The sequence below is a fragment of the Anabas testudineus genome, chromosome 6, assembly GCF_900324465.2.
Source record: "Anabas testudineus chromosome 6, fAnaTes1.2, whole genome shotgun sequence".
Taxonomy (NCBI): Eukaryota; Metazoa; Chordata; class Actinopteri; order Anabantiformes; family Anabantidae; genus Anabas; species Anabas testudineus.
The window spans coordinates 15,009,162-15,032,284 of NC_046615.1; the positions used below are offsets into that span (position 1 = coordinate 15,009,162).

Genomic DNA, 23,123 nt, shown 5'->3' on the forward strand with positions numbered 1-23,123 from the left:
ATGCCCAGTTGCCGCCCCCTTCTGACCCCCTGACACTGCCCCACTGAGAGAGAGAGAGCGACAGGGTGCGGAGGTCCCACAGCAGACAGTGGGTACAGAGGAGGGAGAGTAACAACAGGCAGAGGAGAAAAAGACCAAAGAGTGTGAGAACGACAGACACAAACATACACAAACACACAGGAAAATAGATTGAGCAACCACATGGCTAAGGAGGTGAGACCGATCAGTAGAGCTTGTGAGGGGGCAGGTCTAGTTTTCCAGGCCAAGTGAAAGGTAGGTGGATGAAAAGGTCTTGATTCCAGTGTGGAGAGAGAGAGGAGGTGTGGGAGAAGAGAGGGAGGAAGAGGAGAAGGAGAAGAATTTACAGGGAGCCTGTGGAGGGTGTAAAACCAGCCATAAGTCACTCCTTTGGGCCTGGAAGACCAATACTACAGCTGCCAGCATTCACCAGCGGCTACAGTGTGTGGACGCTGGTCATTTAGTTCTCATTTTCTCATTCATTTAGGCATTTGGGGCTTGAGGTGTGCTGCTATACAGGGCAATAAGTGGTAGTAACTTAGGGCAATGGGAGGACAAGTTGTACTGAAGTGCATCCTGAGCAAATAATTGACTCATTTAGGAAGTCAGCCAAAGTGACATTTGGTTGAATATAAGTGCATTTGTTCTCTAAAACATTGATTACTAGATCTATTTTTAGATCTTTATCTGTAATAATTGATTTTTAAACATCTTCTGGTCATTTGAACACCACTAAACAGTACAGAGGAAGTAGTGAAATACACGCAGCCAGGAGTAGAAAAGAAGACAGGGCCGTCTAATTCCATCAACCTCCAGAAAAATGTAAATATATATATTCAGAAGTTAATCAGTGTTCCTACTTAGGAGCAGTTGTCACCTCAAATTTCCTCACAAACTGTTTTTAGGTGTAAAATGTCATGTCTACTCTGTAGTGATGATCAAAAATAAAGCACAGTAGTGCCCTCTGGTGACATGATTACGTTTCATTAATATGCATGGTTCTCCTGCTCCAAGAGACTCAAAATGAGAGGCACTGTCACCTGGTTTGTAAGCGTGGGGTCAGAGTGTGCTACACTTTCCCTCTGAAGGTCACCTTTCACGTTTAATTCTGACCAATTGACCTGACAGTGCATGTGGATAATCCATCAATCACAACAGCATGGATGACACTGCTGGAGCTATGATCAACACAGGAGACACGAGCCTCATTTATCGAGCTAGCCACAAGGTGAAAGTCTTTACTCTTTATTAAAAGTAGGAACACATAAATAAATGGGGCCATCAATCACCAAGAGTATTTACAGGCATAGCATCGAGATATCAATACCGTTTCGGACTGAACTTCACTGAAAGATAACATGAGCTACAAAAGAGCTCTCAGACTGACAAATAAAGTACTATACATAGTACGTAAAATTCACCAGACGTGATAGGTGAATTTGAAAAATAGAAATGATGGTGTCATGACAGTTGCTGCCATTAAATATGTAATGAGTTCAGTATTGAGAAACGATATAAAAATCCTCACACGTGGAGACCGATAGTGAAGCGTAGATAACCTGTGTGATAAATGAGGCCTAGTGTCATTACAGAGATTGAAAGCTGCAGATCTCAAGAAAATCTCACACAGGAAATGATTTCCCAGCTGTCTGTTGGATTTGGCGACATATTATTGGTTCAGGAGTCCGTCCCCTGTCTCACATGGTTAAAAATATTTTTACAGTGCTTTCTTATTTAATTGAATGCTGGTATTTTTACCAGCGCACGACTCGTAAAGCTCTTCATCTTACCGTTACTGCAGTGAAAAGTTCCTCTATTTTCTACCTCAAGACAGACAAAAAGCTCGCAGAGACAAGACCTGCTGAAAAACAGCTTTATGGACAATAAACGACAACCTTGAGGGTTCTTTTAAAAAATGAACTTCTCAAGAAACAAGCACAGGGGACTAAAACTGGTTTCCTGAGATCAGCAGCCATCATCTTCAGGCAGAGTTTTCAGACAGTAATCCATATATCCACCATGTTCATAATCACACTATTTCCCTGTTTCTCCAGGCAATTTAACACACAGTCCTCAATGGCTAAAGATGACCAGTTATTAGGCAGTTTATCAGGATGTCTAAGCTTAGAGCCCTTTCAGTGCCTGGAGGGAGATGGGCATGACCTCGCTAGAGCTTTACTGGACTGAAGTGAGTGAAAAAATTACTTTTATTTCATCAAGTAAGTAGAAACACTGTTACCTTATCTCCCAGTATGACAGACAGTGGACACAGTTCAAGTGCTACAGTGTTAGTGCAGTACACATTAGATATTGCAGTAGATTGATGGGGATCAGAGAAAAGCCACAGATGGATGTAAACCACAGGTGAACACTGGCACCAACCACACTGCAACCTGGTATAACGGTCAACCCTCCACAACAACAACAACAACAACTGGTGGGTTTCAGTTCACACAAGCAAACGACAGGAAGATACACAGTCTACAGAGAAGGTGGGTTAGAGTATGCACACTTCTTCTATACGAGGGTTGTCCGTCTCCATGGTTACACCCCATGGGAGAGAGGTGAGAGGTTAGAGGTCAAGAGTTAGTGGGACCGGCAGGGCTGTAGGGAGTAGGGGGGCATCTGAACAAGTGCCTATGTGTTCATTAAAAGGTGAAAGGATAGAAGGAGTCGCATCAGAAATTAGCCTGGGGGGGTTGTGAGGCTGTGCTGCGTCTCCATTGCAGTAATAGCTGAATGGATGTCGTGGGGATGCTGTAATGTGCGTGTGTGACATTTCCAGCGCTCACATTTCCCCAGCGAATTATGAGTAATCATTAGTAACCATTTATGCCCTCCAGTGTGCTAACATTGGGGGGGTTGTTATTATTGTCGTTATTACAATTGTTGATGTGAATCACATTATACAACAATAACAAGTTTAGAAATGTGCAGTTTGTGTACATTTTGTCACACGGTGACATTTGTGGAAAGGGCTTTTCAAAAGGCCTCTAGCTAATCATAAGAAGAAATTGTAATGGACTGAAAAATAATAATTGAGATATTGAAACTAGGTGGATTTAATAAGTTGTCTGGCATCCACATCCAATGGTTCAATTTGAGGAGTGGCTAATAGTAGTGACTGCACAGATAGAAACATGGATAGTGTGAGGAGGGAAGAGAAGGGAGAAGTCTGGGAGGAAAAGATATTAAAGGAAAGAAGCAGAAGGAGGAAGGAAAAGTAAAAATCGACAATGACTGTGCCCCTGCCTCGTTACAGCCCTGCACAAGGGGAAGTCTCTTACCAGCCTTGGACCAAGACTCACTTGAGTGTGAGGCGAGGATCTCCATATGGGGCATAGGGAGAAATGTTTAGTACGAACTCCTTGGGCGGATAGGAGCTCCACCTCTGCTGCACTGTGCTGCTGTCATTGTTATTCCAAAAGTCTCTGTCTAGATCACTGTGGCCAAAGAGAGAGACAGGTCAGAGCAACACAACTTTGGACAGCCTTGGCACCAACCAACCATTCGCAACAGCTGCTCCTGCTTTTGCGGATGACGCGAGGGCTTCGTTTGACGAAGAGGGCTGGTCTTACAGCTGCACTGAATGAGTTTGAGTTTCAAATAAAACAGGCCCAGATTAACGTTTGTTTCTACCTGAAGTCAACAAATCACCTTAGTGGTTCACTTTTTGAAATAAAAAGGGGTAGCCTGGGGGGGAAAAGGCATTCACCAAAGCTTTTCATCAAGCAATGTGCTGCAGCAAAGACACAGAGAGATAGGAAGCAAGAAAAGAGGAAGTTATCTGATGAATACATACAGTATGTCATTACATTCTGTTCATCTAGCACGGCACCACTGACGACACATTTGAGAAAACATGAAGAAGTTTGGGCCCCATCCTCGGCGAGAGCAGTGAAAACGCATGAACACATGAGACACAACGCAGAGATAATTTGCAGACAGTCAAAGTAGAGGAGGAAAAGGTGAGCAGAATCACTGATGTCATACAAGTCACACAGCAGCAGGTCAGAGCTGTAGCACAGGGACAGAGCGGGAGAGAAAGGCAATGCACAGAGAGAAGAAGTTTGAAGCTGAAATGATCAGTGCACAATAATGCTGCTGGAGCCAGTGAGAAAGAAAATGCATAAATTAATAGTCAGAATACATTCACATAGCCCAACGTTAGTGCTCAAAACCGTCCGTACAGAAAAGAAAAAGTAGACACAGACATTCAAACACAACTGAGACATAACAGCAGGCTATAGAAGAGAAGTAGTGATGAGCAGGTTAATAGAGGCATTTTGTGGAATAAGGTATTGTGCTTAGCAATACAGATCTGACATTTTCAGGCACTGACCTATAGTCTTGTTTCATCAAGAACAGAAAATAACTTAATCTTAGTTTGAGCCCTGAAAGAAATGTTAGATGAGAATCCTCCCAAACATTTATACTCCAGCACTTTCACAACAAGGCACTCGAGTCTCCCCTCGTGTTTACTTAAACCTGAGCCGTGTAAGCAATGCAGAGGCGTGGCTGAAGGCCGGCACTTAAGAGAGACCTATCTTACAACCCGTAGGATGAGTGCAGGAGTAGACTCATCCAGCCAAAAGCTTCACAGGTAAGATAATGCAGATTTAATCTATACTGATTAAATCACTAACCTTTCATTTAATGTCTGCCCCAACATGCTCTTGTAGAAATTGTGCTCTTCAAGATAAAAAAAAAAAAAGCACGCCACTTTTTCTGCCTTGTTTTGTGAAGTGTACACCGAGGGACTAAAAGCTGAACCAAATGGAGTTCATTATCACCAGCTTATTCTACCCCAACCAGTTACCCGGCACTTACTTGATGGCTTTCTTCTCCCCTCGCCCACGTGCTGAGTCTGGAGTGTCTGCCGTTTCCACTCCTGGCTTATTCCTCTTCCCCTTGAGCCAAGCGGAGGGAGGGGATGACAGAGAACGCAGGGAAACAAAAGGTTAGCTCAGATTTGTCCTTTGAAGCTGTGTTTTTGCTATACTAATTTCAAGTGTAAATGCCTCTCCCATTATCTCAGGAACACTGTGCCATCAGTCCTTTACCTGATGGTCCCCTGATTACACTCATCAAAGTCAAATCAAATCTGCTGTGGAGAGCCATTTCTGACTGTGATTATCATTCACACCAACCTGAAATTTACATGGCAATTGCCTCTTTAAGGTAATCTGTTGGGTACTGGAGAGAAGCCTCTAGAAAGTCCTGCACCAGCCTCATTTCAAATAGCTAGAGCATGACCTGCTGTAACCATGGAAATAATGGCAATTTAAAGGCGTCGAAAAGTGAAGTCTGCCAGGTGCATTCTACTGGAAAAGCTCATTACAGTTAAAGGTGTTTCTCGTGTGTCACAATACCGGTAATCTCTATTGACACTTTGCTACAAGGGGGGCAGGGAGGGGATCAGCCTAAAGCTGCCTTACCCCCTAAATTTTATGCATGCTTCCCTGAAACTGATGCTCTGATAAGCAGAGGATAGATGATTTTACAAACCAGAGAACAGGTGGAAGGAAAACACACTTAGTTGTCAACATGGCATGGCCTGGACAACTGGCTCTTACTGTAACTTGTCTGAGGGGCAATTTGTGGACTTGCTCGCTGCAGCTGAACATGGATCTTGAGACTGGAGATTTCAGGTTGGACTAGGCTATGTGCAATACAAGCAATGTACCTGTTTACAGTCTCCACAGCGACAGTGTATCAGGTTTGGTTCTGAATTTGTAACTAGGGTTAGGATTAGTCATTTATTATGAAATTTCTCTCTGTGTGTCATTAGTTGCAAGTACTGTAGATACATACATAATGCCAACTGAGAAACGTGAGTTTATCCATTACCTTGCATTAACCTGGCAACCTTATGATACCCTGAGAATCAGACTGAAATATCTTTTTGTTTCAGTCATTCAGCCCGACATGTTCATGTTACTCAATTTCTTGTTTGGTGGGGGGGTGTTAGGGTACCTTCCTCTGTGCTACCCTGACAAATCAATAACAAGTGACATATTGGCCTCAACTGCGACATTTTCAGGTAATAGGGAAACAATGGCAGCCGTAGCTAGGAGCAGTGAATTTAACAGTTTTCACACTGACCTAAGAAATATGAAGATTGCGTATGTAACCTAAAGAATAACGGCTTATTGCTGTGATATATTCTGTTACACTACTATACATCTTTATTGCCATTGCCAGTTATCTTTTATTCATGAGAAAACCTCTCCGGTCTTTCCAAACCAACCACATCACATCATCAATGAGGAAAGACCAGCATACATTATACTCGAGAGCCTTTCAAAACAAAATATTTGCTTTCAACTGAAATAATTCAGTTTCATGAAACCTGAAACGTTGATAAAATGACTAGTCAAGGTTTAAACTTTCAAGTGGTTTGTTTGGATCTCAATCTTGGATCTTTCAGTTTCAGGTGCATCCAGCACTCTGGATCTAATCAGTGAGCTTGTTGAACAACAGTTTCCTTTAGACTGTATGTCCAGTCTGTCCAGATAAAAGCACAAACACAGACTAAATAACAGACAGATAATCTCATGTAGACTCCACGAAGTCCAGATAACACAGATATCATTTAACACTACAGTTCCCACCTTGGGTATTGTTGGACCTAGCACAAAGCCAGACAGTGATATCTATCACACACAAAGAAATAAAGCTGCTCATCTACTGTATTGTGTAATCAACACTAAGGAGCAACAGAAAAGTTAAGCAAGTTCTGCTTACATAAGTTGTGTCCTCATATAAACACTGATGTCTAGATAAAGTGTTTATTTTTTCTTACTGAACACATTTCAACATATCCCCATGTTGTCTGCCTACATTATACAGATCGTTTGTGACATTTTATAGTTTGCCTGTAGACATTTGATAGCTGTTATCTTTGATTTGATATACAGTACATGAACTCACGCGTCACTTTCATAGACCATATGGAAAATGTACAATCCATAATTGAAGCTACATAACAATTAGACTCCACACACAAAAAACAGTATATGTCAGCTCACAACATTAAACACTGTATTGCTTGCACAACAATATCTGGGAAACTAAAACCATCTGAATGTCTGTCAGGCGAGGACAAGATATCAAAGGAAACTCATGTATCATTCAATGCTATCGTAAAATTTTCAGGAAGGTGGGAAGACACAGAGGATGAGTGAGAGTCCAGCACAGAAAGAGGGGTGAGAGCCAAAAATAGAAATCAAATTTAAAAAAAAAAAAAAATGGCAGCCAGTAGGAGAGAAAAACAAGGACAGTGCAGGACAGCATGTGAGACAAAGAGAGGGGAGGGACAGGTGCGAAAAGTGAACTGAGAGAAACAGTGAGTGACAGGAAGCCCCCAATGAATTGGACGTGAAAACAAGGAACACTCTACAATGGTGCACGTTATTATCATGCACACAAACACACACAGTTATACGCAAAGATGTACACAGCTTCAAAATCATCTCCTCCACACCTTCTCCTCCAACTCATTCACAAGGGTGGATAACAAACGCACCACCTCTTCCTTCAAGGGAGGTGTGGAGGCTGCAAGAATTCATAGTGGTGAAGTTCACCAGCTCTATGGACACAAGACAAGGAACAATGAAGGAAATCAGCTCAGTGAGCAATTTCCCCCCTTTTCACTGCTCAACTGTCCTTGAAAATGCTCAAGTCTAATTTAAACCAGCCGTCTTTTTGTTACACAACAAAGGGTTTCACGCGATTACAGTATTCAGAGCTGTCTGGCTCTGAGCCACAGGTTCAAAACAGCTCCAGCTGATATGATGAACCAATTATGAGACATAAAATATTTTAAAAAGCCTCAACCTGGTCAAAAAATACTATTCCACATAAATGTCTTAACAATCCAACAAGAGCAGAGCATGTTATACAGAAATGATTAAAGCCTAATAAAGCAGATGTGCAGGGGTGTTACCCAACCTGGAATTATGTTATAATATATTACTATTAATATACAGAATTATATAGAAAACCTCATTTGAGCAGCACCAGGCAACAGTGGAGAAGAAAAACTCCCTTTAGAGGAAGGAACCACAGCAGAACCAGGCTCAGGGTGTGCGGCCATCTGCCTCGACTGGTTGGGGTGAGTGGAAAGAAAAGAACAACAGGCAACAAAAAAAAAATCTCACCTACAATTTTAAATGTTTGAATTATTAGTAATATAAATACATATAATATTAACTCAAATCATCATCGAGATCTTTGTTTTGAACCAAACCAGATTGTTTTAGTGCTTTGCCAGAGCCTCTAACGCTGATTTGGTTTTCATTTTTTTTTATTTGTAGCAGTTTGGGAAGGCACAGCAAATGAAGTACTGCTGATACAGGCGTGAAATCAGATAAACCTCTTCTAAACGGGATGGACAAAATGTATTTGTAGTTTAAATTGCAGGACTTTTTTATAAAGGCTTTACACGCAGGATATAAGCATATTGCAGCATATCTATAGTCTGCAAGATCCTCTGATTTAAAGCTTCACACAGTAATTACATTATCTTTAGGGGGGAAAAAGCGTCAACACGTGTTGAGATTTGAGCATATTAAAAGAATTATAAACAATTACAATGAGAAATCACTGCAGATGAATGTTGCTGCTTTGTTCATTTGGACAGGTGTGACGGTGGATGTACAGTACTGACAGGAGAAGGAGGCCACAGCGCCATGGTGTCTTTTAGATGGTTTTTGTGTTTATGTATGTATGATTTTTTTTTTTCTGTAACATAGCTGAGTGAGCAATGGTTTGGTTTTTGACTATCCATGGGGATGCTAAGGGTTTTTGTTTTTTTGTTTTTTGGAAGGATCCAGACATGAGAGTGAACCAGTGAACCTACCACTCTCTCTGTCTCAGCTGGCAGTGCACTGCTTTCCAACACCCAGCTGTGTTTGTTTGCTGTGAATTAGCAGGCAGCAAGAGTCTACATGCTCACTCAATATTACCCACATCACACCATAATTAGAGAGGAGTGCACTATTAAAATGGTCATTCTCTGCTAAATCATCAAGTAGTCATTTGTTTTTAGCGTCTGTCAAAACATTTTTTATACCTGGGTTCTTCTGTAATATTCGCTGACATCAAGATGCGCGCAGCACCTCTGCTAACACCACTGTACTCTCATTTCAATGCGTCCAGTCAACATTTTCAATTGACATCACATAATGAATGCTATAATGTTCCCATTGATGGTAACAATTCAACAATAACTCTATAATTATTGACTTCCATATCTTCTATCTCATCTGATTGGTATAATTACTATCATCCTTCTAATGACTGTGAACACCCCCCCACCACCACCAGTTAATGCCACCAAACTACTAAAGGTTGTTGATACAAGCCCAACAGGGATTGAATCAGGCTGTGAATCTGGTCAGGTCCAATCTCAGCCCCACTCACAACTATGTTACGGATCAAACAGCACAGGGCTCACAGGAGCAGGCAGACGGTTTCTGAATGCCAAACAGCCAAAGCTGCTCAAACAGATGTTAGCTGCACCACCTCTGATATGAGAAAATCCCACCCAACACCTACAACACATGCCCCTGCTGACAATCATCAGCACCACAGCACAGGCTCTTAATAACCATTGACTGTATTATATTTTCGTTTGTTGTTGTTATTACCACCTTTGAATCTAATTATGAAGTGGTTTCAGCCATTAAAAGTGTAGAGACAGACAGAAAACAAGCAAATTCAATCAATACAGAAGAACACTGCTGTAAAACCTGAGTGGAAATGTGAAGTTGCGTATAAATATTACATTGGCTTAGCACATATTCTAAAAATTTCATGCTGATGCATCTATAAACAGCAATAAGCAAACAGACTTAGCAGGCAGCAGAAGGCGACGATAGCATTCAGCGCTCAGTACTTCCAGGGGGTTTAGATAACAGAAAGCCAAGCAGGAGGGAGGCTTCAGGATGACTGCACATGAGGACTTTTAAAATAAAACCCTTCACACTGGTTGCCAAAGCTAAAACACCGAAAGCAACACTCACCCAAAATGTCTTGTCTATTAACCTATGAATCATAACCAAAACTGGCATGGGCCCAGTCGCAACTGACACGTGAAGCTTTAGGCAAACATTTGTTCTTATGAAAGCTGACACTGTCAAAGAGTACGGTCAGAAATATCAAAAATGAAAGTTTCAGACGTGGACTGGCCTGTGGCACCTTCATGTAAAATGAACAATAACTATTGAGCAGTTTTTACCTGATGTTGAATTGCTGTGTGTAGAAAATTAACCTGGAAGAATTTAGAGATGCAAAGATGCAATTTGCATAATAATAGGTCTCAGTAGAAGTAACCATGTTAATGCAAATTATACTGTATACACATAGTAATCATATAATCAGGGAACATAGAGCCACCATTGCAAACAGCAGAGATAAAGACGTCAAGTGAGGGAGTGGAAACGATTTCTGTAACACGACAGATTGTATAGCTGCAGAGCCTTCATGGGTGTTAGTCACATATACACACCTTAAAGATGATTATATTAATGTGAGAATTATTTTTTACAGGATTAGTGGTATATGTACTCTGTTGAAGCCCAGTTTATCATTCTAGAAATGCCATTTATCTCAGTCACTCTTTATTATTTTGTACATTAAGCAGCTGTGTTTAATGTGGTTTCACACCAGTGCGCAGCTGACAGATTTCCTAAAGTAAGTGGTCCGAAACTACAAAAGCTTTAATTAACATCTTAATGCCAATCTACACTACACCCCACCACCACAAACAAACGCACAAACACACACCCCAAATGAGGGCTCAGCGTATGTTGTGCTGATATGAAATTAAAAATAAGGCAACAGCGTCTCCACTGAGACAGAAGAGCGTCATCTTTTGTGTGAGGATGTGGTAGATAGTGGCCTTCAGCGTCATAAGGCCAACACATCAGCACACTGCCGCGGCCCGCTGCTGCTCTGTGGCTGCTGCACGGCACTGTCACAGGATGGAGATAAGATCCATTTACAGCAGTGCTCCAGAGTGGACCTCAGGGACTTTCCAAGGTGCTGGCAGCAGAACTACCTCCATCCACAGCAGGATACTAGGAGTCATTCACTGCTCCATTTACTTTAAAGTGGAATATCAAATATAACAAGATGTTCCAGTGAAGCAAACAATAGAAAGTGTTGTACCACTTTCCCATTTCAGCACAGACCATTTCCCTCCTGGTTCTTACACGTCCTAATGGCATCGACGAGTAATCTAGGTACCGCCACGTTACCGGTGCTTCCAACAAAGCAATGTCATTATGTAGCCAGGTGTGTGGTGCGCAGAGTCTGCTGCAGTGCCAAATTTTGCCATCTGTGGACCAATAAGTTTCACAGCAGTGTAACGGTAAGCTGAAACAAGTGAGAGTTCGAGCCAACATTAAATTGGAAATAGGTAACCTGTGTTCCTGGGTTATACAAGCACAGGATGAATCAGTTATTAATTAACTTTAAAGGCATGCAAATCTAAAAGAAATCAGTCAAGTGAAGTGGTACTCAGCCGTGCAACTCTGTCTGCCTAATGAGTAGTTGCCTCCCTTTAATCAATCACATTTCATACCACATTATCACAATGACATGCCCTCTATCAGAGGTCAGTGTGCTTGATCTGTGCTGTGTGTTTCTTCTAAATGAGTGGACTGGTACTGATGCTGTATCAGCACAGTTTTCTAATGTTGTACAGCAGCTGCAAATGTACGAGAGATTAATTAGTTTGAGTCTGGACTGTTGTGGACACTGATCAAGAGCAGCTACATTAATATGTAGTAGACCAGTACTTTAACACAAAGTACTGCATTTTATTTGTAAATTTCCATTTTATGATACTTTACTAAGCTACATCTCAAAAGGAAAGTTTATGCTCAACAACATTTATCTAACAGATATAGTAACAGTTACTTTCACAGTAAGATCTTATGTCAGAACTACACGATAAGCTGCAGATACGTTATTACAGATTTAACATCTGACTTCTAAACCTTTTGACTCGTGGTCCCTTGTTAGAGTCTTCTTCAAAATAGTTAGATTGCATAGTTCAAATAATTGTTTGTGACTAACTCTGTTAAAATAGTCCAATATTTCACACAACAAAGAAGTGTGTGTGCAAATGTTTTGGATGACAATGGACATATTCTTTCTAAATATCTGTCACATTGTAGTGGCGCCCGGACATAGCTGCAGTTTGCGGACACGACAGTTGTCTGCAATGTTTCCAGGGGGACACTGAGTGTGACGGACAAGGCTGGGAGGCGATTCTTGTTGCTATGGTGACTCATTAAGTTGCTGAAGTCGATTAATGTTGGAAAAGGTGCTAACGGGTTTTTAATTGTTTGCTTTTTAACCCTGTAATAATGATTAGGATATATAAATACATATAGTTGCAGGGTCTCGGGACCATCATACCAGAGCTCGTTTTCTGAATTAATCCTTTTACTTCTAGCACTTAAAGTGCATTTTGGTGTTAAAAAGTGCTTCCATATAGTAGGTGCTGATTTTTTTGAAGAAAAACATATTTCTCCACAGCTGCTAATTTGTCTCCATTAATAAGGTCTTGTGACAGCAAATTCTCAGTTCAACAAGACTGCACATAATATTTGCACAGATTTTTTCTAATATTTGCCCACATTGTGATTTCTCCAATGCACTATAGTGTCTTTTCTAGTAAACTCACAGCAGACAATGTTTATTAAGGCTCACTGATTATTAAAGCATGTTAAGATAGCAACAAATGTGACTGGAAGATACAGTATATCTGTTAGTGAATTTGTGTGTACGTGTGTGTGTGTGTGTAAACTCACCAGCTTGCGTTGACACCAACCACAGACGCCACAAAGAGCCACCAGCCAAACAGCACACACTGTCACTGCGAGGGAGACCAGGAACACACTGAGGGACACTGAGCCTGTGTACACAAAGAGAGGCAGGAAGAGGGAAAATGAGCAATGTTTTTATTTTAATTATTATTTGCATACAGGGATGTGTTTTCTTCATTTTGGGAAAAATAAAAACACAGGATTTTTAGCACAAAAGGGATTATATGCCACATTAAATCAAATCTGGACCTTCTCCCTCCATGTTTAATTGAATAGCCAGACAGAACTGCCATTTTTACATTCTGTCATAACGACCTGAGAAATACAATCTCATCACTACCACATTCATGCTGGTGCATTTCAATACCTTTCCAATAAGGGCTGCAGCCAGGCATCACTCAGTTGCACACACATCACTGTCATGGTGTCACAGCTTGTTAACTGACAGCCTGAAAGTGATGGGAGGGAGTAGGGGTGGGAGAGGAGAGGGGATGCTGGGGGAGGCTGGGCTGACAATACAAGAGAGCTCATGATTAATGGGTATCAGTAGATGCCCAGTGAGAGAGGTGGCTCTAGAATGGAGTCATAAAAAAACATCATCTATTGCTGCTCGCATGTGTCTCGGTCCGTATGTGTGGGTGTGTGTGTGTGTGTGACAGAGAGGATTCACACACACCTGTGTGCCTGCATGTGTTTACATGCTGTTATAATACTCACAATAAGTGTATCTACCCTGTGAGCACTCTGCGTTTCAGTTTGCACATTCTCCAAATTTAAACAATTGAATGGCCTTCACTTTAGAGGACGAGCACATAAAGCCTCATTGAGCTATGATATTTGCACAGTGGGGAAGATGCTAATGTATTCAAATTCGTGATTTCCTTCTAACAATTCTGATTCCTAAATATACAGTGATAAATGGGTGTCAGAATGCATTTTCACACCAGTGAATGACTAACACTGAAAAACACCCATGCTTTCCCTTTCAGTAACTGGGTTTGTCTTCTCCCCAACTGCTGTCTGCTTCCCTTCCTCTGCTTGTCACAACTGGCCTTTTCATCTCACTCTTCCATCATATCTTGGCTTTATTCTCCACCTCACTGTGTCCTCTGGGAACAAATGAGCTCAAAAAGGAGGAACAGTGGTGGGTAAAACTGTTTAATGTGGAAAATCTGAATGGGATCAGCTTTGTATCCAAGAGTTTTCCCTCAGCTTCAGCTGTTGTTTTAAGGTCAATGTGACACCTGAGGCCCCTTGCACTCTGCAAAGAGACAGCACATACGAAACAGCTGACCACCGACTTAGTGCCAGGTAGATGATGGTAGACAATCCTTCAGGATCCAATGAGAGCACAGTGTGTGACTGTACAAAAACAGAACACTTTAGCTTTTGCATTTGCAGAGAAAATGGAAAATGGTAAACACATAACGGAGAGCCCTGGATGTGGATGCAGAGACGTGGCTGCACAGACTGTTTAGATGCTGCGGGCAGATCTGCAGGTGAATAAATTTTGCAACATGCTGAGATTCAAGATAAATTATCTTGTTGATTTTTTTCTAACTCACAAATTTTATGTTGCTTGTCCTGATATCAGACATAACAATCTAACATATTTATAATAGTCAGTCAAACAACATGGTGTAACCAGCTGCTGCTTTCAAGCTGCCGGTAGCTTGTTCATGAAATCTACTTAAGACCATCAACAGGAGCCCAAATCCTTTTTTATTATTGTTTATTACAACTTGTCTGTTGACTTTTTCTCACATTGCTTAAAAATGTTCATTGATCTTCCATAATTTATATTAATTAGATCAATCACATTTATATTTTGTGTACCTTGGAGCATACTGAGAAATATTTTCTTACTTAAAGCCGCCCTAGTTTTCATTCATTTCAGTCCTTGACTTGACTTGTGAAAACACACTGAATGCATTTTATTCCTCATAAAATAGCTGCAAATTCTTCATTCTGTGATTCTTGTATGTGGCCTTCCTCCAGTAGGGGTCCTTAGGCAAGACCTCATGCTTATCCTGCCTTTGCCTTGTACCTTGTACCTTGTAAGTCGCTTTGGATAAAAGCGCCAATGCTAAATGACTAAACGTAATTATAAATGTAAATATGTTTACATCCATACTTAATTACTATTAGTTTTCTTCTTTGTTCTTTTATGTTGAGTTGCATTTCCTGGTACATGCTGCAACCTATAGATTAACGGATTAGTGGAAATTATTGCTGTGTGCAAACCAAATGGGGACCTATTCAAAAGCTCCAAAGTATTGCTAGCAGTAAAAAAGGTCCACAAAGCTTTTTAGTTTCTTGCATGTACAAAGAGGAGTCATGCAGATCCACTACAATAAAGGGCAATGATTTCTATTAGAATAATCCTTTATTTCATTATGTTGATTTTATATGAGCTTTCATGTGGCTGTAGTCAATGTGAGGTGTGTGAAAGGATCAGAAACTTAAATAAGTTCATTAAAAACTCAAGTCTGGATCCTACCACATTTCTTTCTATGCAAGTGCTCCAACCAACCTGCAGGACTCACTTGTGGTAGGCCTCAGTAGGAATTGAACTCTCTGTGGTTGATGGAAATCTTCCCATGCACCTGCAGCCTAAAAGATAGCAATCCTAAATATCTAACAATCCCCCACTACATTCGTTAGGATTATCTCCTAACAGCAGCAGCTGCCCCAGTCTAGAAAAAGCTCAAACCAACTTGACTGATCTTGTTCTGTTTGTTAAACCTACAGTATGCAATTTTTTCCAAATATTCTTTTAGTGTAAATACGTTCTAAAACCTGTGGTATGTACCCACACACGAAGTGAGACTTAAATGTCAGCATGTAAGAGACATGATGTGGAAATGAAGTCACACCCTCCTCACCAGTCAGAGAATTTCAACAATTTCTACTCGTTTATTCAGTTTTACACTCTTCTTGTTTATTGTTATTTGACAATGACTAATACCTAAAAGGCTGCGTAGATCATGCTAGAGCAGAGCGGGGAAAGGGATGGCCGAGCACACCAAGGGTGGATTGACTTTAAGTCTCATGCTTGTGCTAGGTTTAGTTGCATATTGTAGCTTTAAGTTGTAGCTATAATTAGAGCAATATTCATACAGTAAGTGCCCCAATCATTTATCTACATAAATGTTAAAGGTAAAGATTCACTTCCATTCCCTCCTGAGCACCTGAGGGAACAGTGAAACACATCCACCTCCTGAATGATGAATATCTCTATTCATAGATATTCAGAAATAGACACAGGGTATATACTCTCCCACTGTATATTCATAGAAAGGTCAATACAGTTGAGTGCATTATATACTAAGCTGTCAGTGAGGTTAGCAATGGATTTTAAATAAAGAGAGATGATCTCCAGCTAAGTACATCTATGCTATATGGCTCTGTGATAGGTGCTCTGATTTAGGATCCCACGTCACGTGTTTTCTCTGAAGGTCATGAGGGTGGTGGTGGGGGGTTGTATGGTTTATGATCTGTGTCAGTCATGAATGCTAAGGGAGTAAAAAGCCTCCAAATAAAGTGCAGCATCCAAAGAGGGCAAGTTACGGCACTCAGTAATGGACAGCTGGATTCTGCTTCCACCTTCATGCAATGTAACTTCCCTTTGCAATATAACACAGAGAAGCACTGCGAGTAGTGAGGAATCAAAGAACGGAAATACTCTGTGCTGAGGTATTAGGGAGATATGCAAATCTTCACCGCTTAGGCTGTGAAGAAAAAGAGGCATCATTAGAGTAAGAGAAGCCTGCACTACATTCAACTATCACAGCACTCAGGAAATTCAATTTATCTTTCCCCTTGAACAAAACAAAACTTGTAGCGTCAAATTCTCCAGCAGGAAGCACATTAGAAAGGTGAAAGATAAAAATAAGGATTTGAATGCTGAAACTGGAATAGGGAGACACTTTCATACGAACAGCCAACGTAACATTTAGAAATCCCTATTATATTTTAACTAGGAAAGAAAAAGAGCGATAAATCACATCTAAAATGGCACCACTCAGTAAAACTGACAAGTGAGCTGAACAAGCCGCTGAGCCCTTTGATCAGAAGCCTTTAGAAGTCAGAGCACTCTTGAACTTGAAAGTCGCTTGTTTGTTTCAGATTTCAGTGGCTATTTCTTTTATATGCACATAAAAGAGAAGATAAATGGCACTATGTACTGGGGTGAGTGGTGACAATGATGGTGTAAATGAGCTTGCAATAAAGTCAACGGAGAGGACAACAAAGAGCAAGTCGTACCGGAGGTTAAATATGGACACTTAGCAAGGGAGGCAAAGCTATGCAGTAAGACCAGTACGGTCTGCTCTTAGCGCAACCGGTCCGGCACATGTAGGTGATCTGGCCCACATGCAGTGAGCTAAGCCAAGCAGAAAGGGACCAGTCCTCAGGGGGAGTAGAAATTGCTAATTGGACAGGCGGAACTGGAGCGGTGTCCAGTCAGCATAGCTGCCACACCTCATCTTTCTGCTCTGACTGAGGTAGATAGGCCAGTACCTCCGAAGCTCTGGGTGCAAAGTTCACAGCCTGTTCACTTCTTCAAAGTCCCCCCACCTTGTACAAGACCTGGCCTCTTTATAGCCCCTGGGCTGCTGTTGGGATGATCCCTCAGATGTCACTCAGCTGCCGTTAAAGTCTGCCATCACTGAGGACGACTCTCTGAGCAACAGCAAAATGTTACTTGCAGATATATGGTGAAACTGAGAATCAATCTACCGTGTGGCTCGATGCCTGCTGCAGTTCATTGCTTTTGTTTTACAGTTATTTCTAGAGACAAAAGACTGAGCAGTAGTTACCAGCAGATGCTTACAAAGGCATTGAAACTACTGTAGAGAGTTCTCCTTTGCTCAGTCGCATTAACTAAATTGTGAGAGGAGCATAAAATTGATTTAAGAGGCGAGATGTGGAAAAAATAAATGATTGCTACAGTTTCAGAAAAATAATGTCGTTGTCAAAAAAAACTAATGAGGTGACATTTCACACAGTGAGCTCAGAGGAGGTTGTTACCAGTTCTGTGGCATGCTCAAAGGATGACCTGTTGTTTTGGCACGTTTTCACCTTTTTACTGTTGTTGCTAAGCCAGTCAGTCTGGCAGGCCTCAATGAGCATTTGTTCGAGACAGAACGGTATTTAAAGTGTGATGGGCAGCAGATGACTGACAGTTCTCCACTGCAGACATCACTGTAAACTCTTCCTACAGGTTTTTAAACAAATGTACCATTTGGTGGGTACATCTGTTCATGGAAAGGTATCTCCTAAACTATCCTCTGAAACATTTTCATAAATATACTTACATTTGCACAGTCATTTCTGTAATAAATCATCTAAAAGGTTATTTACAAGCTTTCAGTAGAACAAGTTAAGTCATTTTCTTAATCTTTCTTAAAGTTGGCTGATTACTCCTAGACATCTTCCAGTGATGAATCTTTTTCTTCTATTCAATGCTCGTTTCTCTTTATTTCAGTGGAATAACATTCACCAGAGATTTGTGATAATTGCTTGAGGTAAATAGGTCAATGCAGTTAGTCATGTTTATTTTACAGTGTATTATTGCTTCACTATGAAACAGCTGAAAGACTGTTTAGCAAAGTTTTTCGGACTTATCTGATTCAAAATCATTACTATACCAGGGAACAAAGAAATCAATGCAAGGCACTACAACATTTACATTATTTGTGAACAAATTAGCTTGTTGTTTGTGTTATTGTCGATTCTTGGATGTCAGCACTTGTCACTACCTCTTTATGTCATATTGTTATGTAAAGCTAATTGTAAGAAATAATACAGGCAACCTTATGTTCACTGTGATGGATTACCCATCTCAAGCAAGTTGGCAGTGAGCATCAAAAACAAACAGTTTCCTCTAAGCTGCGGGGAAAATCTACTCATCAATCTAAAAACCAATTATATGCTTTGGGAAACTCATGGTAGTGATGTTGAATTTCTGCATTATTTGCAGTGAATGTGGAAAACACAGGCAACACTTTGATATAGTCATTCATGGTCCAGGGCACAGTGGACACTCGAGTCCCATGTGCTGCAAATCATAGGGATGTGCACAGCAACCAGTGAAATGTTTGACAGGTGGAGAGCACCTGTGGTGAGAGTGTGTCTCTTGCATCCCCTGTAGGCTACTGGGAGCTTTGCCGGTTTTCTGTCCCTATATGATCCCTGTGGCTCAGCTGCAACACTGCTGTGCTGTCACAGAGGCTGTTTCACAGCGGGAGTAAGAGGACTGCCACCCACGTTCTGTCTGCTCTCAGATGAGGGATAAGATCCATCAGCCCAGTGACAAGCCGGGATGGAGTTGGACCAGTAAAACGTCATGTGACACAAGCCTGGTGTCACCTATAATCATCTTATTAGCACCTCTGACACTGAACGGGTGATTCACCCATAAAACCGAAGAGAGAAAAAAAACAATTTCCGTATTTTTCTTCTTCTGCCATACATTTGATTTATTTATGTTGCACTATATGTAAGGTCATTTAAATACAATAGATAAAGAAGGTGTTATTTTATAAATATACTACATTTAATATTTTGCTGTATGTATGTATTGTTAAGTAGTTAGTATTGTTTGGCATAAATTAATGTAATTATTTAAGTATCAACAAACATAATAAACCCAGCTGCATATTAGTAAATATGTATTAGTAAGATTGTCAATCAACAGCTTAACGTCCGTGTATTTTACAGCCTTTCTTTCTTGGAGTTGTATAGTATTGTCAAATGTACATTGTGCACTAAAAATAATGAATATACTGTACATTTACTGAATATTTACTTTCTTTTCAACATATACACAGAATCTGCTGTGTTTGAATTTCTATGACTTCTGTACTTTATTGTTATCCTTTACTTAGAGCCCTGTCCCTTCTGGCTTGTAGAGGACTGCATGATATTAGCATGTTATATCTTATATATATATGTATATTTTTTATAGAAATGTGAAGCCCTGTGTTCTAGTAAATTATATTAACATGTTGAATTTGTGGGTGATAGCTTCTACCAGCTGTTGTGATTTCAGTGGGAGGTAAATGAATATTATCAGCTATTGTTCTGACTGAATGAAGATAATGTTTTAGTTACATCTGTTCCTCCTGATGTCTTTGATAAGGACTTGATACCGTATGATGATCTTGATCAGTGTCTCTGCCATAATTTGTTTCTGCGGCTCAGCCCTGGAAAGACTGAATTAACTGGTCAGATTGAAATGGATGACTTTCATATGGAAGCCACAAGAAAGACTCAACACATTTCCCAGGGACACTCTCCTATGCCTTCTAACAGGTCAACTTGTCTTCCAATTTGTAAGTGCCCCTGCCGCACATTAATAATAGATTATGGTCACACTGTATATTAACCAAAAACACTACTTTTACAGGCTCATCTGCTTCTTGAATAATATTCTAGCTGTGCACATTTACCAGAGCAGTTTACCGTCGTGGGAATTTAGATATGTAGGTAGTTTGAATGTGCCAGATCTGACAGGATTGAAGAAAAAATGATGCTTGATGCATTTTCCCATGCAGTGGCATCTCTTGGCTCCATGTTCATTACAGCACAGTAATCCTCCCACTTTCCTCCCCTCAGTGTCACACACTGGGACAAATGACTGTTATTTATTCCAGAAACTTCCAAGCTGAATGAATTTCTCCAGTTTAGCGGCCCCAGAGCTTTAGGGCGTTATAGCTGCTTCACAGTTACAACATTACTCACTCGTCCAGTTGGTGGCTGTTGTTGCTCTGGAGGTAAACTAGTCTCCATCCTGGTAATGAGTCTATGAGCTATAAAACTAAGTCAACCATGACTGGCATTATTCCAGGTTCAGGGGCACTAAATTAGCTATATATAGCCTACTTTATTTGCTCTAAGCAGTGTTTTCATTGAACGCGTCTTATTATTACTCAAAGCAAGTGTTGGCTAAGATGCACCACCCATGGTTTCATTGTCACATGATGCATATAAAATTGACAATAACCAAAGTGGAAACTTTATAACATGGAATTCATAGTAACTTTTAACACAGTGGCTTCTTTAATTCAGAAAAGATAAAAGCAGGCTTCTCATCAGTTGTCTATGCACAGTACGTAGCTAATTAAAGTAGCTTCATGAGTTGGATGAAACCAGTGTCTCCAGCTTTTTCATGTTTTGTTAAATGAGAACTCTCTAAATAGCATCTTAAACATGGATTTAATAGCTACATAGGGGAATCGAGCAGGGTCCAGACAAAAGGTGACTCAGTCAGTTAAACAGCAGTGTAGAAAACACTGAAATAAGCCAGAACTATTACATTACTATTACTAAATGTTAGATATCAGACTATTAGTTCCCTCTCGTGGGACTGTGGTTCTCTGTGTAGCCACTTAGCCTCCATTTTCAGCATGTTTTTGTTTTTACAAGAGGAAGGGATTTGGCAAATGCAGCGCTATCTCTGTATATCAAATTCAATAAAAGACATAGCCACTAATGTTACAGTAATGATACAGTGTCAGTGACCTTGACCTGTCTCATAATCTATCAGTTTCTTCCCCAGCTCGGGCTGAGAAACACTGAATTAGCTGTCACATTGAAATGGATGACTTTCATATGTAAGCCACAAGACTCATTTGCACATTTCCCAGGGACACTGTCTTCTGCCTTCTAACAGGTCAACTCGTCTTCCAATTTGTAAGTGCAGTGTAGAGCTAGTTACTGTAGGACTAAAACTGTTTATCTTTTTAGCTTAGAGCAATTTTAAACTGCTTAACTTTTAGCTTTAGAAGTGTAAAGGCTGTTCGGATGAAGACTAATTAATGAGTTTGACAAATCTAGTGCTATCTCAGATGACACTGACAGATAATACTGCTTTAGTGCTGACTTCCCATAGAGAGACATAGCCAATAATGTTAAAACATTAATAGTGTCCAAGTCCGGCACACAAACATTATACTGTGGATGTGACATAAACTGGAGCTGACTGGTCTTGGAAATATTCCCTAGTTAATATTATAGATAGTTTGCTTTAGCTTACATTACAGAAGATAAACAAACGCCCACTTAGTGTAGAGCTGCACAGGTTCCAATCATTCCTCTTGGTTATCTTAATCCAGATGCTCATATCTGATATTTAGCAGTCATCTTCATTGAGGTCTGTTTTGCACCAAACACTTCGATTGGCTTTTCTGACTCCCTACACCCCCTCAGCGTTCACTTTCTATAACCTTCTTCTCCTCTGCGCCTCACTGTAACTTCTAATTTATTGCTACATCCCGTTTACCATCTGTGTTGAAAGTTGTGTTTTAGTTACTGCCTTTCTAAAAATGGGAACAAGCACATGCTCACACTCAAAAAAGGACAAACACACACACAAATACACACATATTTTTCAACTTGACACAGCTTAAGCGCGGTGACATGAGTGGGAACACATGCGCTTTAGGGATGTGAAGAAACCAAGAAAGTGAAGAGAGAACAGTGCAGGAAAAAGCAGAGTGGGAGTAAGGGAAGAGGGACTCAACTGTAATGCTATTGAGGAGCAATTTGTGAAGCTTGTGCATATGCATACAGGCCTACAGTCCCCATCTGCCTACAACATGAGCTCCTGCTGGTGACATCAACCAAGACAAAGAGGTCTCGGATGCTCCAGATGTATTGTGTGGGTGGCATTATAAAATCTAATCCAAGTCAAAATCAATTGTATTTGCCTAAGGACACAGGACAGAGATGCATGCATTCATGGTATGTGTATTTGTGAATATGTGTATGTGTGTGTGTGTGTATACTTTAGTATCTATCTCCAATTTCCAGTGCACCTCTTCACATAAAAACATTAGGCTAAATATTCATGCTTCTTTAAAAATGGGAAAACAATTATTGAGGGTGTAATTAAAGTATTGGCAGGACAAGTGCAACTTTAATTGAGTGACAGCTAAATGACAGCGAGGCAGACTAGACCCAGTATCTCTGTTATGGGTTATATAAAATCTCATCACCCACAACGCTACTACACAATGGGCTTAGCTTAAGAAGTTTACTCGATTATTCAAAATCAGAACAGACACACATCTATTGAGCATCATGCTTGTGGAAATGCCAGACAGACTCCATTTGTCATAAATGAAATAATTTAGATTAATGACTACCTGGAGGTCTCTACCTTTGCCTTCTTCATTCAATTAAAGAGTGCTTGTAAAAAGGACTTTATTACCTGTCTGAACAGACCAGGCAGTAAAAACCCAGGACACTGCCAACCCT

At 40.6% G+C, this 23,123-nt stretch overlaps 1 protein-coding gene across 1 annotated transcript in view; it reads right to left on the bottom strand.

Annotated features, from left to right (window-relative positions):
- Window positions 1-45: 45 nt before the first annotated feature.
- Window positions 46-23,123, bottom strand: part of LOC113165627 (synaptotagmin-7-like) — a 40,094-nt gene continuing 17,016 nt past the window's right edge. The window contains exons 2-4 of the mRNA XM_026365299.1: window positions 12,846-12,949; window positions 4,849-4,928; window positions 46-3,461 (exon numbers count right to left, since the gene is read on the bottom strand). Of these exons, the coding sequence (XP_026221084.1) occupies window positions 3,323-3,461; window positions 4,849-4,928; window positions 12,846-12,949 (323 nt within the window). The 3' untranslated portion in view covers window positions 46-3,322. The remainder of the gene's footprint in view (window positions 3,462-4,848; window positions 4,929-12,845; window positions 12,950-23,123) is intronic.